Here is a 16,440-nt window from a genome sequence, read left to right on the forward strand (position 1 = left end):
GGGGGGGCTCATGTGACGTTGGAAGGGGGTCTTGGGGGGGGCCTTCTGGGCAGGGGGCCGGCTCCAGCACCCCAAATTCTTCCCCCTGAAGCCTGGGGTCATTTCCCTGGCGGCGTGGATGGCAGCTTGGGGTGGGCAGTCAGGCCTGGGTCTCTGCATCCTGTTCTCCCTCAAACTGTTGGCAGTATTCGCACCCATGTTACAAAGAACGCCTACCACATTTATTCACAGAGGCTGCCATGGGCTTATGGCACAGAGGTCTGGGGGAGGGAGGCAGAGGGCATGGGTGGTGCAGGCCGAGAACCCAGCCGCCGGGGGCTGGCCGCCGAGCTGTCACCCACGAGGGCTGGGCCCACGTCCAGGCTCAGCCCGGCTCCTGAGGCCACGGGGACCCCCGGTGGCCGGAACCTGTCCGCCCGCTGTGTCCACACCGCTGCCGCCTCCTCCTCCGTTTCCAGGCAGCGAAGGGGAGCGAGGGTGGCGGCACCCTGGGCCATGCCAGCAGGCAGGGTGCTGTGCCCCTTGCCCTCGTGTGCCCAGCGTGATGGGCACCGGCTCCTCCTGGGCACCAGCACTGTCTGTGGAGCCTGCAGGGAGAGAGCCAAGAGCAGGGGCCGCGGTCAGGTTCTGCCTGGCCCCGTCCGGCAGCTTCCCCTTTAAGGGTGGGTGAGCCCTGGTCACCGCCTGGCCTTGGTCTGTCCTTAAACCCCCAGGTCCTCTCCTGCCACCTCACTCAGCTCTTTCCAAGCGCTGGCCTCCAGGAGGGCAAATAATGATAGCAACAGCGATGATAATAACCCAGAAAGAGCCGAAACCAGTGTGGCTCAGTGGATAGAGCATCGGTCTGCGGACTGAAGGGTCCCAGGTTCGATTCCAGTCAAGGGCATGTGCCTTGGTTGCGGGCACATGCCCAGGGGTTAGTGTGTGTGTGCAGGAGGCAGCTGATCAATGTTTCTCTCTCATCGATGTTTCTGGCTCTCTGTCCCTCTCCCTTCCTTCTCTGTGGGAATCAATCAAATATATTTAAAACACACACACACACACACACACACACACACACAAAAACACAGAAAGACTCAGTTCATCTGCTTGTGAGCTGTGTGACCAGAAAATTGGAACCTCTCTGAGCCTTCACTCCCTCGTCTATTCAAAGGAAAGGAGGCCCTGGCTGGTGTGGCTCAGTGGGTAGAGCGTCGGCCTGCAGACTGAAGGGTCCCAGGTTCGATTCCGGTCAAGGGCATGGACCTAGGTTGCAGGCACGTGTAGGAGGCAACCAGTCAATGTGTTTCTCTCACATCGATGGTTCTCTCTGTCCTTCCCTCTCTCTTCCACGCTCTCTGAAAACCAATGGAAAAATATCCGCTGGTGAGGGAAAATAAGTAAATAAATGGAGGGAGGGGAGGAATTGCGGCCGTTTTGTGTGTTGGGGGTGGGGGGGACGGTCTCTGGAGGGTCAGATGCAGAAGGCGGGTGTGTCCCCAGAGAGGCAGGAAATGTTGATAGGAAAGAGGAGGGAAGCCGAAACCAGTGTGGCTCAGTGGTTAGAGCATAGGCCTGCGGACTCAAGGTTCCCAGGTTCGATTCCGGCCAAGGGCATGTACTTTGGTTGCGGGCACATCCCCAGTAGGGGGTGTGCAGGAGGCAGCTGATCAATCTCACTCTCTCTAATGTTTCTAACTATCTTTCTCCCTTCCTCTCTGTAAAAAAAAAATAAAAAATCAATAAAATTTATTTTAAAAACAGAAAAGAAAGAAGGAGGAAAGAAGGTCTTGCTCGAGTTGATAGAATGAATAGAAAAGTCGTCCCCACTTTTATAAATGCGACTCAGGCCAGCTGGCGTGGCTCCGTGGTTGAGCGTCGACCTAGGAACCAGGAGATCCCGGTTCGATTCCGGTCAGGGGGGGACATGCCCGGGGTCGCGGGCTCCATCCCCAGCAGGAGGCGTAAGGAGGCAGCCTATCGATGATTCTCTCTCATCATGGATGCTTCTATTTCTCTCTCTTCCCTCCCTTCCTCTCTGACATCCATCAAAATATATTTAAAAATAAAAGTAAAGGAGACTCTCTCCCACCGCCAGCGTGCCCACTCCCCTCCAGGGTTATATATTCTATCTCTCTGATGCTTTCTCTTTGCCCCTTTGCTGGTGGTATCTGATCCCCACGCCTGGGCCCCCCATGGGAGCACCTGCACCCCCCCATCCCCCTTACTGACAAGCCACTCACCTTCACCTGCTTCTCGCCTGCCCTGGGGGCTCAGGGCTCTGGTGCCTTGAGGTTAGAGTCCTCAGCATGCGAGGCAGCGTGCTTGGGCTCCTCGGGGACCTGCAGAGAGGAGGCAGCTCAGAGGGGGACCCGGGGGGGGGGGGGGGGGGGGGGGGGACCAGGCCCAGGGCTGGGAGAATGTCCCTGACGGAACTATTAATAGAACAGCCTGGGCAAACGGTGTGTGGCGGGCGCCACCTAGCGGTCATCGTGTAGATTGCATGCCGAGGAGCAGGGCAGTCTTGACTGTGTATCAAGCCCCCAAGTTCACGTCCACCCCTGTCCAGGGTGCTGGGCGCTACGGGGACAGAGCGATGGGAAGGCATTCGAGTGTTGTAGAAGGTACACGAGAGGCTGATGACCCGGCCTGGGGGGCGGGGTGAGGGGGATTCCGGTTGTGCTGACCCCACTTGTGTGTCCGGTGAGGGGCAAGACAGCATAATAAGCTCCCTGAACTGTAAGGCAGGCAGCTCCAAAAGTGAGGGGAGGGCTCTAGCCGGTGTGGCTCAGTGGTTAGAGCGTCGGCTTGCGGATTGAAGGGTTCCAGGTTCGATTCCGGTCAAGGGCATGGACCTCGATTGCGGGCTCCATCCCAGGCCCCAGCTCAGGGGAGAGGGGAGACACTGTCTTAGTGCCGGGTGGCGGGGGTTGGGGGGTGGGGGGTAAGTCCAGAGAACTCACCTCCCAGTACACAGCATCCTCGAAGCAGTTCTCATCCGAAGCTTGGCCCCAGATGGGTAATTTCAGAATGCCTCCTAAGGAACGTCAGAGGGCACCAGAGGTCACCAGAGGTCAGGACCCACTTCCTCTCAGCCTAACCCAGCCCTTTCCCTCAGTGGGGACAGCTTCCCCGCCCTATGGCCACGAGGGCAGAGTCAAAGGGTCCCGGTGGCTCCCCGCTGACCTCCGGTACAAGTTCATGGGCGCCCCGGCCACAGAGCGGTCCCATCGCCCCTCCCCCCACCCCCCGCCGGGGGCCCAGCCACCCCACTCACCCACAAAGAGGCCGCCCACCAGGGCCATGGCCAGCGACACGAAGATGCCCGCGGCCTGGAAGCTGCCCTGCAGGCTGGGGGACCACTCCGTCTTGAAGCCCTCAAAGTCAAAGGCGTGGGCCAGCCTGGGGTGGAGACAGGAGGCGGGTCAGGGCCCCTCAGGGAGGACACGGAGCCATGTGCTGCCACGCCACAGACGGGGGCGGGCGCCAGGGCTCAACAAGCCCCGGGCCTCAGCCTTGCCATCTGCAAAATGGGGGCATCGGGGAGACCAGCCGGCCTCAGGCATTTGTGGAAGGACAGAGCTTGGGGAGAGAGAACCATGAAAAAGGAGTCATCCAGCACCCCCCCCCCCCCTCACACACACACACACTGGGGATGTGCCTGCAACCAAGGTACATGCCTTTGAACAGAATCGAACCTGGGACTTTTCAGTCCGCAGGCCGACACTCTATCCACTGAGCCAAACTGGTTTTGGCCCTTCCTTTAAAAAAAAAAATAATAATAATAATAAAAAAAAAAATATATATATATATATATATATATATATATATATATATATATATATATATTTATTGATTTCAGAGAAGGAGAGAGAGAGAGATAGAAACACCAATGATGAGAGAGAACCATTGATCGGCTGCCTCCTGCATGCCCCCCACTGGGTACTGAGCCCGCAACCCAAGCATGTGCCCTTGACCGGGTTCGAACCTGGGACCCTTCAGTCCACAGGCTGACGCCCTATCCACTGAACCACACCAGCTAGGGCTGTATGTACCTTTCCTTTTTAAAAATACATACTTTGATTGATTTCAGAGAGGAAAGCAGAGGGAGGGAGAGAGAAACATCAATGATGAGAGAGAATCGCGGATCAACTGCCTCCTGCACGCCCCCTACTGGGGATAGAGCCTGCAACCCTGTCATGTGCCCTGATCGGGAATCGAACCGTGACCTCCTGGTTCCTAGGTCGACGCTCAACCCCTGAGCCATGCCGGCCAGGCCATACGTACCCTTCCTGGCCATAAACTCGACTGTTGGCGCAGGCCGCCGTCACGGCACCCACAATGCCGCCTATGATGCCGGGCATGCCATGCAGGTTGTGGATGCCACACGTGTCCTGGATCCGGAGGCGGGACTCCAGGAACGGCTGGGGGGAGCGGGGAGGAGAAACGGGGGGGGCTGCTCAGGCCCAGAGCTGAGGCTGGGGGTGGGGAGGCCAGGATCCTGGAGGTCCCAATACAGAGACCCAGGATTCTCCAGCCTCCTGCCCCCCATCCCCGCTCTGCACCCTCCCATCCCCGCCGTGGTCAGGAGCGGTGACTCCAGGGTGCTCCCGGGCCTCACCGACAGGTACACGAAGCCCAGCGTGGACACGATGCCGCAGATGAAGCCGACAATGAGCGAGCCGTAGGGCATGAGCATCATCTCGGCGGCGGTGCCCACGGCCACGCCTCCGGCCAGCGTGGCGTTCTGGATGTGCACCTGGGCGGGGTGGAGAGGATGGGCAGAACGGACAGGAAATCAGTCCTCTGGTTCTCTGCATCCCCATAGCGGGCGCGATGATCCTCGATGATCCTCGTGCTGCAGGCCTCGCAGAGTCCTCGGCAGCTGCACCCCTCCCCAGGCCACGCCCACAGGCCACGCCCCAAGCAACGCCCCAGACCACGCCCCCGCAGCTCACCATGTCCAGCTTGCCCTTCTTTTTTTTTTAAAAAAAAAAAATATTTTTTAATTGATTTTTACAGAAAGGAAGAAGAGGGATAGAGAGTTAGAAAACATCCATAAGAGAGAGTAATCTATCAGCTGCCTCTTGCATGCCCCCCCACTGGGTACGTGCCCTTGACCGGAATCGAACCCGGGACCAACCATTCAGTCTGCAGACTGACGCTCTATCCACTGAGCCACACAGGTTTCGGCTGCTTCTGGGTTCAGGCCACTCCCCCAGGCCACGCCCTCCGCAGCTCACATGTCCAGCTTGCCCTTCTTATGCACCCCTCCCCAGGCCACGCCCCTACCGCACAGGCCACGCCCCAGCCACACAGCCCACGCCCCAGGCCACGCCCCTGTCAGTCCCAGGCCATGCCCTGCGTGCCCAGGCCACGCCCCCACCTCACCGGCCACGCCCCCGGCCACGCCCCCGGCCACGCCCCCGCAGATCACCATGTCCAGCTTGCCCTTCTTGTGCAGCGCACCCCTCTCCAGGCCACGCCCCTACCGCACAGGCCACGCCCCAGGCCACACAGCCCACGCTGCAGGCCACGCCCCTGTCACTCCCAGGCCACGCCCCTGTCAGTCTCGGGCCACACCCCTGCTCGCACAGGCCACGCCCCCGGCTCACCATGTCCAGCTTGCCCTTCTTCTGCAGCGCGCTGGACAGCGCCACCGCGGTCAGCACGCAGGCCGCCAGGGAGCAGTAGGTGTTGATGGCCGCTCGGTGCTGGGCGTCCCGTGGTTGGACACGGCGGAGTTGAAGCTGGGCCAGTACATCCAGAGGAAGAGGGTGCCTGGCCAGACCGGACCGGACGGGGCAGGGGGGGGGGGAAGAGGCGTTAGATGGGTGGGCTGTCTCCTGCCCCTGTCACTGCGCTCATGCTGGGGGCTTTTCTTTTCTTTTCTTTTTTTAATATATTTTATTATTTTTAAGAATATATTTTATTGATTTTTTTACAGAGAGGAAGAGAGAGGGATAGAGAGTTAGAAACATCAATGAGAGAGAATCATCCATCAGCTTCCTCTTGCACACACACACACACCGCCCCCCCCCCTTCCGGGGATGTGCCCGCAACCAAGGTACATGCCCTTGACCGGAATTGAACCCAGGACCCTTCGGTCCACAGGCCGACGCTCTATCCACTGAGCCACACTGGCTAGGTTTTAGGAGACCAGAGTGGGTGGCTGGCATGTGTGTTCTCTGGAATGAATGGGGCACAGGGGAGAAGATGGAGCACCCGCCATGTCCCCAGTGCTGGGGTATCGGGAATTCTGGAAGGGTCTGTGAGCAATCTCCTGTGGCCCCCGCCCCCACCATGCGGCTCTCGGTCATGACGTGGGCCCTCAGTCCGCACGGCGGCCTCACCGATCATGGCAAAGAGTCCGAGTGGTACACGGCGCTCTGCCTGGCCTTGCTCTGGTACAGGTTGGGCCGGTAGAGGATCCAGGTCACCGTGAGCCCAAAGTAGGCGCCGAAGGTGTGGATGGTCATGGAGCCCCCCGCGTCCTTCACCTTGGGTCCGAGGGGGGCCAGTCAGGCTCTGATGCTTTCTCCCCTCCCCCCCCCCCCCCCCCGCAAACTCATCCGTCCCCCCTGCTCCCACTTTGGAGACAAAGACGCTGATTTCAGAGGGTCATACAGTGGTCGGCAAACTCATCCGTCCGCAGAGCCAAACAGCAACAGCACAACGGCTGACATTTCTTCGGAGAGCCACACTTTTTAAACGTAAACTTCTTTCTAGCGCCACGTCTTCAACACAGACCCACCCAGGCCGTGGCGTTTTTGTGGAAGGGCCACCCTCAAGGGGCCAAAGAGCCGCCTGTGGCTCTCGAGCCGCGGTTTGCCGACCCCGGGGTGAAGAGACTTGCCAAGGTTGAACTGAATCCAGCGCACACGGCTCCCCAGCCCTCTCTTTTGTCTCCCCAAGTTCCCTCGCCACCTGCACCCCCATCAGGACCCCCCCTGCTCACGTTCAGGAGGCTGAGGAGGATGAACTCGTTCACGGAGAAGAGGGTCACTTGGAAGAGGGTCATGATGAGCAGCTGGACCGGGCTGACCTTGCCCAGGACCGCCCCGAAGGCCACGCACACGGAGCCCACGCAGAAGTCGGCGTTGATGAGGCTGTGGGAGACAGGCCCGTGTGTCAGGAGGAAGCACCCAGTCCCTCGCCCCTGGGAAGGAGCCGCTGAGGTGTCCCTGCAGCCTCAGAGGGAGGGGGAGGAAGACACCTTTAGAACACCCACCCCTCCTGGACACTGGCTGATCAGGAAGCAGAGTGTGTGTGTGTGTGTGTGGTGTGTGTGTGTGTATGCAGGCTCCAGGCTGGGGATCCCAGGTTGGATGAATAGGGATGGGGTCAAAGCCCCCAAACTCCAAGACCCCGCCCACGGGCCCACCCAGGCCCCACCCCACCACCCAGACACCACCCTGGACCTGCCTCTTACACAGGCCCCAACCCATCCTGTCACTCACTCAGGCCCCGCCCCCAGCCTGCCCCACCTCCCAGACACCATCCTGGACCTGCCTCTTACACAGGTCCCGCCCCCAGCCTGTCATTCACTCAGGCCCCGCCCCATCCTGTCACTCACTCAGGCCCCGCCCCAGCCTGCCCCACCACCCAGACACCATCCTGGACCTGCCTCTTACACAGGTCCCGCCCCCAGCCTGTCACTCACTCAGGCCCCGCCCCATCCTGTCACTCACTCAGGCCCAGCCATCAGCCTGCCCCAGCACCCAGACACCACCCTGGACCTGCCTCTTATACAGGCCACGCCTCTCCCCAAGGCCCCGCCCCTCACTCAGGCCCCGCCCTCATCCTGCCCCACCACTAAGATACCACCCCTGGACCTGCATTTTACACAGGTCCCGCCCCCCATCCTGTCACTCACTCAGGCCCCGCACCCAGCCTGCCCCAGCACCCAGACACCACCCTGGACCTGCCTCTTACATAGGCCCCGCCCCCCATACTGTCACTCACTCGGGCCCCGCCCCCAGCCTACCCCACAACCCAGACACCACCCCTAGACCTGCCTCTTACACAGGCCCCGCTCCATCCTGTCACTCACTCAGGCCCCGCCCCGCAGCCTACCCCACCACCCTGACACCCCTGGACCTGCCTCTTCCACAGGCCCCGCCTCTCCCCAAGGCCCCGCCCCCAGCCTGCCTCACCATCCAGACACCGCCTCTCGCTCAGGCCCCGCCTCTCTCCCAGGCCCCGCCCCTCCAGAGGCCCCGCCCTCACCCACCAGGCCCCGCCCCTCGCCACGCTCACTTCTCCACGCCCACGAGGATGTAGCCGCCGTGGAAGGAGTGGAACCAGCCCTGCATCAGCAGCGCCCACTGGATGCCGAAGGCCGCCAGCAGGAAGTTGAAGCCCACGGAGCTGTAGCCGTAGCGCTGCAGGAAGGTCATGAGGAAGCCGAAGCCCACGAAGATCATCACGTGCACGTCCTGGAAGCCTGTGGGGAGGGTGGTGCCGCTGCGGGTGACGCCAGTTCTCCCTCATCAATGGCGTTTCTCTCTCCCCCTCTCCCTGCCTCTCAGAAATCAATAAAGCCGAAACCGGTCTGGCTCAGTGGATAGAGCGTCGGCCTGCGGACTGAAGGGTCCGGGTTCGATTCCGGTCAAGGGCATGTACCCTGGTTGCAGGCACATCCCCAGTGGGGGGCGTGCAAGAGGCAGCTGATCGATGTTTCTCTCTCATGGATGTTTCTAGCTTTCTATCCCTCTCTCTTCCTCTCTATAAAAACTCAATAAATATATATTTTAAAAAATATCCATGAACTAGCCCTAGTCTGTTTGGCTCAGTGGATAGAGCATCGGCCTGGGGACTGAAGGGTCCCAGGTTCGATTCCGGTCAAGGGCATGTACCTTGGTTGCAGGCACATCCCCAGTGTGGGGGCGTGCAAGAGGCAGCTGATCGATGCTTCTCTCTCATTGATGTTTCTAACTCTCTATCCCTCTCCCTTCCTCTCTGTAAAAAAATCAATAAAATATATAATTTTTTTTAAAGAAAAGAAAGAAGGCAGAGAGGTCCTGGTGCCCACTGCAGGCTGGCCACGGTGGGTGGGGGGCAGCCACGGGGTACGGGCACACAGCAGGGTAGGGGGCAGGGGAGCGGGCACGCCAGCCGATGCCAGAGAGCTGTGGGTCTCGCCCCAGTACGGGGCCCTGAGCTGAGCTTCTGTGTGCGTTTCCACAGACAGCAGCCCGCCCCGGCATCCACAACACGCCACCGACTCTGTGTCTTCCCGCATTTCGTGGGCCGTCACGCTTCCCACTGCGGTGGGGACACGGAGCATCGGATGTGTGCGGGGCGGTGTGCCTGGCGCTGTGGTTATTCTTGGGAAGAACAGACGGGGTGGGTGACAGACAGACCGGGGGAGAGGCGTGAAGCAGCGGGAGGTGCAGTCATCAGACCACAGCTCGGGGAGGGGGGCTGGCGGGGCTGTTGACAGGGAAGTGGGGAGAGGTTGCAGGTGGGAGGGAGGTGCTGGGGCTCTTCCTGGCTGTGGGGGTCTGAGAGGACCCCGTTCGGGGGTAGGGGTTAGGGGGGGTGGGATGGGCAGGGTGGCATGAAGGAGTGGGGTCCTGCTGTGCGCGTGGGAGCTGGGGTCTGAGACTGGGCAGGCCTGCAAATACAGAGCTGTGAGTCAGAAAGGGAAAGCAGCCGAAACCACTGTGGCTCAGTGGATAGAGCGTCGGCCTGCGGACTGAAGGATCCCGGGTTCGATTCCGGTCAAGGGGCATGTACCTTGGTTGCAGGCACATCCCCAGCGGGTGTGTGTGTGTGTGTGTGTGTGTGTGCGCAAGAGGCAGCTGATCGATGATTCTCTCTCATCGATGTTTCTAACTCTCTGTCCCTCTCTCTTCCTCTCTGTAAAAAATCGATAAAATATATATTTTTTAAAAAAGAATGGGGGGGGCCTTTGGAGGAGAGGGGTGTCAGCTGCCTGGTGGTATGAGGACCCTGGAGGCAGGGGCAAGGCTGAAGAGGGGGGGGGAGGAGAGATGGGGTACCCCCTGGAGAGCAGGGATATGGAGTCCTCCAATTCCCATGATTCCCTCTGCCTGTCCCCCTCCCTCCTGTCCTTCTCCCTGCCTCTGTGGGTGCCCTGACCTCCCCCAGACCCTGACCCTGTCGGGGGCTGTTTCCCCCCTCCCTCAGGCACATGCAGGCCAGCTCCCCCCCACCTGCCTGGGGTACCCCCCCCCCATTCATTCTCTTGCTCCCTTTCTCTTTACCTCCCAAACTGGTCCTAATTTATACCCCAAACCTACCAGTTTATTAATGTAGGTTTCATAAAGCTTGCTGCTACCTGAAATGCTTTTATTTTTTTTAAATATATTTCTTTATTGATTTCAGAGACGAAGGGAGAGGGAAAGAGAGAGAGAAACATCAATGATGAGAGAGAATGATTGATCGGCTGCCTCCTGCACACCCCCTGCTGGGGATTGAGCCCCAAACCCAGCATGTGCCCTTGACCAGGATTGAACCTGGGACCCTTCAGTTCGAAGGCTGACGCTCTATCCACTGAACCAAACCAGTCAGGGCTAAAATGCCTTTGATAGTAATGGCTTAAGGCCTGGCCTGGGTGGCTCAGTTGTGCACTGAGAGGTTGCTGGTTCGATTCTCGTCAAGGGCACACGCCTGGTGGTGGGCTCCATCCCCAGTAGGGGGCGTGCAGGAGGCAGCTAATCGATGGCGTTTCTCTCTCATTGATGCTTCTCTCTCTCTCACCCTCTCCCTTCCTCTCCCTCTCTTAAAAAAATCAATTAAAAATAGTAATAGTTTGAAGCCAGTGGCCATGGACAACAGGGGGGTGGGGGCATATGTAGGGAGGGGTTTGGGATGGGAATGGGGGGATGAGGACACCATAATCAATAAAAAAATAAAAATAAAATAAAAATAAAATTCTGGAAAAAAGAATAGTAATAGTTTGAAAGTTCAGACTGTACGACCTTCAAGGACATGACCCCTGATCTGTCTTGCTTTTTGTGTTTTGGGTGCACGTTTAGTGAGGGGATCCAACCAAAGCCAAGACATATGCCTGGCTCTTTTTTTTTAAATATATTTTATTATTATTTTTTATTTTTACAAAGGGAGGGAGTGGGATAGAGAGCCAGAAACACTGATGAGAAAGAAACATCCATCAGCTGCCTCCTGCACACCTCCCACCGGGGATGTGCCTGCAACCAGGTACATGCCCTTGACGTGAATCAAACCCGGGATCCCTGAGTCCGCAGGCCGACGCTCTGTCCACTGAGCCACACCGGCCAGGGCAAGCCTGGCTCTTTAGCCATTGCTCCATCCTGCTAGCTACCGTTCCCCTTTATCTCTTTCAGCTTTGCATTCACTAAGTTCGAGGCTTGCTGAAGGTCAGTGGAAGTTCGTAAGACAGCCCTCCTGCCCACTTTTCCCCCCAACCTGGCGGGGGGACGGGGGTGGGGGTGGGGGTGGGGGCAGGATCAAGCTACCTCGTCCATAATAGATTCTCTCAACCTGGGGTCCCTCAGGGGGCAGGCTGGCCCGCTGGCTGCAATCCTCAGAGCTGCCACCAGGGGGCACCAGTACGCAGCTGCTCTCACTCTCCGCGTCTGCACCGGCTTCCCAGCTCACTCCTCCCTCCCAGCAAAGTTCTCAGAAATCTCCAAAATCTGAAGACAAAGTGTCCCACGCTATGGGCCATGGCAGCTTGCTTTCCCATCTGCTGCCTGGGCACAGAGGAGTGGTGCCCCCAAAGCTGCCTGGGTCCTGCCCCTTCCGACCTCCGCAGGCCAGCGGAGCCTAAATTCCTTCCTTTGGGGACTGGCTGGCCAGGCCCCCTCAGCTCCCCCAAGGCTCTGTGCCCATCTCTCCCACACTCAGGGCCATCCGCAGAACCGTGCCATTGCCGTAAAGTCTCTTGAGGGCATAGCCCGGGGCTGGCAATGCCACGGAGTATGGGGAGGGGAGCAGGTGGGCTGCAGGGGGGGTGTGCAGGGGGCGTGGCTTCATCCCGCAGGTGCCACTGGCCAGCTGAGAGCTTTGGGCAAGTCTCTAAGCTCATTTCCTGCACCACAACGCGGGAACAAATGCCAGCCAGAGAGCATTTACAATGCAAAAACCCTTGTGCCTAAACCAGTTTGGCTCAGGGCCCAGGGGAGGCGAGGCGGGGGGCGGTGGAGGAGCCTGCAATGGAGGTACATGCCCTTGACCAGGAACCGAACCTGGGACCCTTCAGTCCTCAGGCCGACTCTCTATCCACTGAGCCACACCGGCTAGGGCCCCTGGTACTGTTTCCAAAAGGAAGAAAAGGCGTTTGCACCTCTGGCCATTTCTCCCGCGCGATTCCTAGAAGGGCGCGTGCCTGAGCGGGGCGGGGCGCAGGCCGTGGGCGCTTCTCCGCACGCGCCCTGGTTCCCAGCTCTGCCAGCTCTGCGCCCAGCTCTGCGCCCTCTGCGCCCTCTGCGCCCAGCTCTGCGCCCTCTGCGCCCTCTGCGCCCACCTCTGCGCCCTCAGTGCCCAGCTCTGCGCCCAGCTCTGCCCCCTCTGCGCCCAGCTCTGCCCCCTCTGCGCCCAGCTCTGCCCCCTCTGCCCCCTCAGCGCCCAGCTCTGCCCCTCTGCCCCTTCAGCGCCCAACTCTGCCCCCTCTGCCCCCTCTGCGCCCAGCTCTGCCCCCTCAGCGCCCAACTCTGCCCCCTCTGCCCCCTCTGCGCCCAGCTCTGCCCCCTCAGCGCCCAGCTCTGCCCCCTCTGCGCCCTCAGCGCCCAACTCTGCCCACTCTGCGCCCTCAGCGCCCAGCTCTGCCCCCTCTGCCCCCTCAGCGCCCAACTCTGCCCCCTCTGCCCCCTCTGCGCCCAGCTCTGCCCCCTCTGCGCCCAGCTCTGCCCCCTCTGCGCCAAGCTCTGCCCCCTCTGCGCCCTCAGCGCCCAGCTCTGCCCCCTCTGCCCCCTCTGCGCCCAGCTCTGCCCCCTCTGCCCCCTCTGCGCCCAGCTCTGCCCCCTCTGCGCCAAGCTCTGCCCCCTCTGCGCCCTCAGCGCCCAGCTCTGCCCCCTCTGCCCCCTCTGCGCCCAGCTCTGCCCCCTCTGCGCCCTCAGCGCCCAACTCTGCCCCCTCTGCGCCCAGCTCTGCCCCCTCTGCGCCCTCAGCGCCCAGCTCTGCCCCCTCTGCCCCCTCAGCGCCCAGCTCTGCCCCCTCTGCGCCCAGCTCTGCCCCCTCTGCGCCCTCAGCGCCCAGCTCTGCCCCCTCAGCGCCCAGCTCTGCCCCCTCTGCGCCCTCAGCGCCCAGCTCTGCGCCCTCTGCCCCCTCAGCGCCCAGCTCTGCCCCCTCTGCCCCCTCAGCGCCCAGCTCTGCCCCCTCTGCGCCCTCAGCGCCCAGCTCTGCCCCCTCAGCGCCCAGCTCTGCCCCCTCTGCGCCCTCAGCGCCCAGCTCTGCCCCCTCTGCCCCCTCAGCGCCCAGCTCTGCCCCCTCTGCCCCCTCAGCGCCCAGCTCTGCCCCCTCTGCGCCCTTAGCGCCCAGCTCTGCCCCCTCTGCGCCCTCAGCGCCCAGCTCTGCCCCCTCTGCCCCCTCAGCGCCCAGCTCTGCGCCCTCAGCGCCCAGCTCTGCCCCCTCTGCCCCCTCAGCGCCCAGCTCTGCGCCCTCAACGCCCAGCTCTGCGCCGGGAGGGGACGGGCATCCGCGGGCCCGCGGGCCTGGGCGGCACTCACTGGGGTAGCGATAGTAGAATTCGTTCTCCAGGTCGCTGGACAGGTTCCCCGGCTTCTTCTCCTCCGTCCAGTGGGCGTCGGCGTCGGGGCTGTAGCGCACGAACACGCCGAAGAGGACCACCATGGCGACCTGCAGCAGCAGGCAGGTGAGCGGCAGCCGCCAGCGCAGGTTGGTGTTCCAGGCCATGCCGCCGCGGGGGGGGGGGGGGGACCCTGGCCGGGCGGGGCGCGCTGCGGGGACCCCTGCCGCCGCGGGACTCGGGCAGCCAGGAGCGCTGCGGCCGAACCCGGCGCTCGGAGGAGGACTGGCTTTTAACACCCGGGCAGGGGCGGGGCGGGGCGGCCCCAGCGAGTGGAGGAACTGCTGATCCAGTCGGGGAGGGACCCAGGGCCCGGCTCCCGCCCTCCCCCCCCCCCCCCCCGCACCCCCTCCCGTCCCCTGCCTCGGGGGCCCGCGCAGGGAAAAGGAACCGGGCCCACAGGCCAATGAATGGGTAGGGGCGCTCTGACCTCTGTGGAGACCCCAGCATACCTGGTGCCAATGCCCCGCCCCCCATTTTATTTTATTTATTTAAAAAAATATATATATTTTATTGATTTTTTAAAAAATATTTTTATTGATTTTATACAGAGAGAAAGGGGAGAGATAGAGAGTTAGAAACATCGATGAGAGAGAGTCATCGATCAGCTGCCTCCCGCACCCCCCCCCCACTGGGGATGTGCCCGCAACCAAGGCACATGCCCTTGACCGGAATCGAACCCGGGACCTTTCAGTCCGCAGGCCGACGCTCTATCCACTGAGCCACACCGGTTTCGGCCCTTTGAAATATTTTGATTGGTTTCAGAGAGGAAGGAAGAGGGAGGCAGGGACATCCATGAGGAGGAGAGAGAATCACGGGCCGGCTGCCTGCTGCACGCCCCACACTGGGCATCCAGCCCACAACCCCGGGGCGTGTGCCGTGACTGGGAATCAGGCCATGACCTCCTGGTTCCTGGGTCAGTGCTCAACCCACTGAGCCACACCAGCCGGGCAGGAGTGACGTCTTATTAATAGCTCTCTGCCCTGCCCACAGCTCCGTGCAGGTGAGGGGCGGGCCCTCTGGAAGGACAGAGGAAGGGATGAATGTGTGCATGAATGTGTGTGTGTGTGTGTGTGTGTGTGTGTGTGTGTGAGGGGGGGTGACAAAAAGCAAACAGATGGCTAAGTCACACATGTAGTATGTTAGAAGCGTGACCAGCAGTTGGCATCAGTGGCTAAAGCAGAAGCAAGCACTCTCCTAGGTAGCTGAGGGCTTGGGGGCCGAGGGAAGGGGGCATGGGGCAATCCAGGTGGGCTTCCTGGAAGAGGCGAGTCGACCTGGGCTTTGCAGAGCCGTGACGAGGTCCACCTTTCCCCCTTTGCCCTCTGGCTTTTTTTTTTTTTTTTTTTTTTTCCTCTCTCACCTGCCTACTCCTAGAAGATTCTAGGCCACCTCCCCAGCCCTGCCCCGGTGATGTTGCTGACCATCGGGAGGCTGGATTTGTGGGTTTGTCCGTCTGAGACTGGGGTTCAGGAAACCGGTCGCTCAGGTTGATGGGGCTGGGCCGGGGTTTCCCCAGGAAGCCAGTCGCTTCCTCCCAAACGTGGGTGCCGACAGGAGTGGGGGTGACAGGGCGGATGGCTGGGGCAGGATGGGAGAGAGCGACAGGGCGTCAAGCCATATGGACGGACAAGGGGATGGGGGCTGAGAGTCAGGGCATTCAGATGATCCTGCTTTTTATTTTTTATTTTTTTTTATTAATTGCTTTATTTTTATTCTTTTTTTAAAAAATATATATATATATATTTTTAAATTTTAAAATATATTTTATTAATTTTTTTACAGAGAGGAAGAGAGAGGGATAGAGAGTTAGAAACATCGATGAGAGAGAAACATGGATCCGCTGCCTCCTGCACGCCCCCCACCCCCCCACTGGGGATGTGCCTGCAACCAAGGTACATGCCCTTGACCGGAATCGAACCCAGGACCTTTCAGTCCGCAGGCCGATGCTGTATCCACTAAGACAAACTGGTTTCGGCTAATTGCTTTATTGATTAAGGCACATGTGTCAAACACAAGGCCCGCTGGCCAAATCCAGCCCTCCAGGCCTTGCAATGTGGCCCGCACCGCGCTGTCATCACTGCACTCCGCTGTCAGTTTATGACATTGTCAGTTTATGACTGTTCAGTAAACCATTCGGCCCGCGATTTAGGCTGGATTTTAGATTTTGGCCCCTTCTCTGATTGAGTTCGACACCCCTACATTAAGGTATCCCATATTTGTCCTCAACCCCCCCATTCCAATCCCCCACCCCCCCAGATTATCCTGCTCTGGGGGGGGTCTCCCCACTCCAGGCCCGCTGGCCACAGTGAAGGAGACAGACACACAAGGGCAGTCACGGTGCCATCCTGCCCTCTGCCCGTCCCTCTTGTGAGGTCACCCTCAGCATCCTGGGGGCAGCTGGAGGGAGTGACAAGGGCTCTCTAGGCCAAGACTCATAAGCTCTGGGGGTGGCCCTAGCGTCACCCCCAATTTGGTCAGAATGCGTAACCTGTCCGGGCCTCATTCCCTCTGTCTGCAAAGGACTATTCCCAGCGGGCCCCGCCCATGGCCCTGATCCACCATGAAGCTCCAAGGAGAACATGGGCCCTGGCCGGTGTGGCTCAGTGGGTAGAGCGTCAGCCTGCGGACTGAAGGGCTCGGTGTTTGATTCTGGTCAAGGGCACGGACCTCGATTGCAGGCTTCTCTCCCCCCCCCCCCCCCC

The 16,440-nt window shown here is 60.2% G+C and overlaps 1 protein-coding gene across 1 annotated transcript; it reads right to left on the minus strand.

Moving 5' to 3' along the window:
- Positions 1-196: 196 nt before the first annotated feature.
- RHCG (Rh family C glycoprotein) lies at positions 197-13,932 on the minus strand. Its single transcript, XM_084869217.1, is given in 13 exon segments — positions 197-587; positions 2,223-2,321; positions 2,943-3,016; positions 3,257-3,381; positions 4,267-4,403; positions 4,601-4,738; positions 5,595-5,701; positions 5,704-5,760; positions 6,333-6,347; positions 6,350-6,479; positions 6,938-7,088; positions 8,239-8,425; positions 13,656-13,932. Coding segments are annotated over 12 exon segments (1,377 nt in total). The 5' UTR covers positions 13,843-13,932; the 3' UTR covers positions 197-587; positions 2,223-2,252.
- Between the last annotated feature and the right edge of the window lie 2,508 nt (positions 13,933-16,440).

Source organism: Pipistrellus hanaki (assembly GCF_964339955.1).
Source record: "Pipistrellus hanaki genome assembly, chromosome: 21".
Lineage (NCBI taxonomy): Eukaryota > Metazoa > Chordata > Mammalia > Chiroptera > Vespertilionidae > Pipistrellus > Pipistrellus hanaki.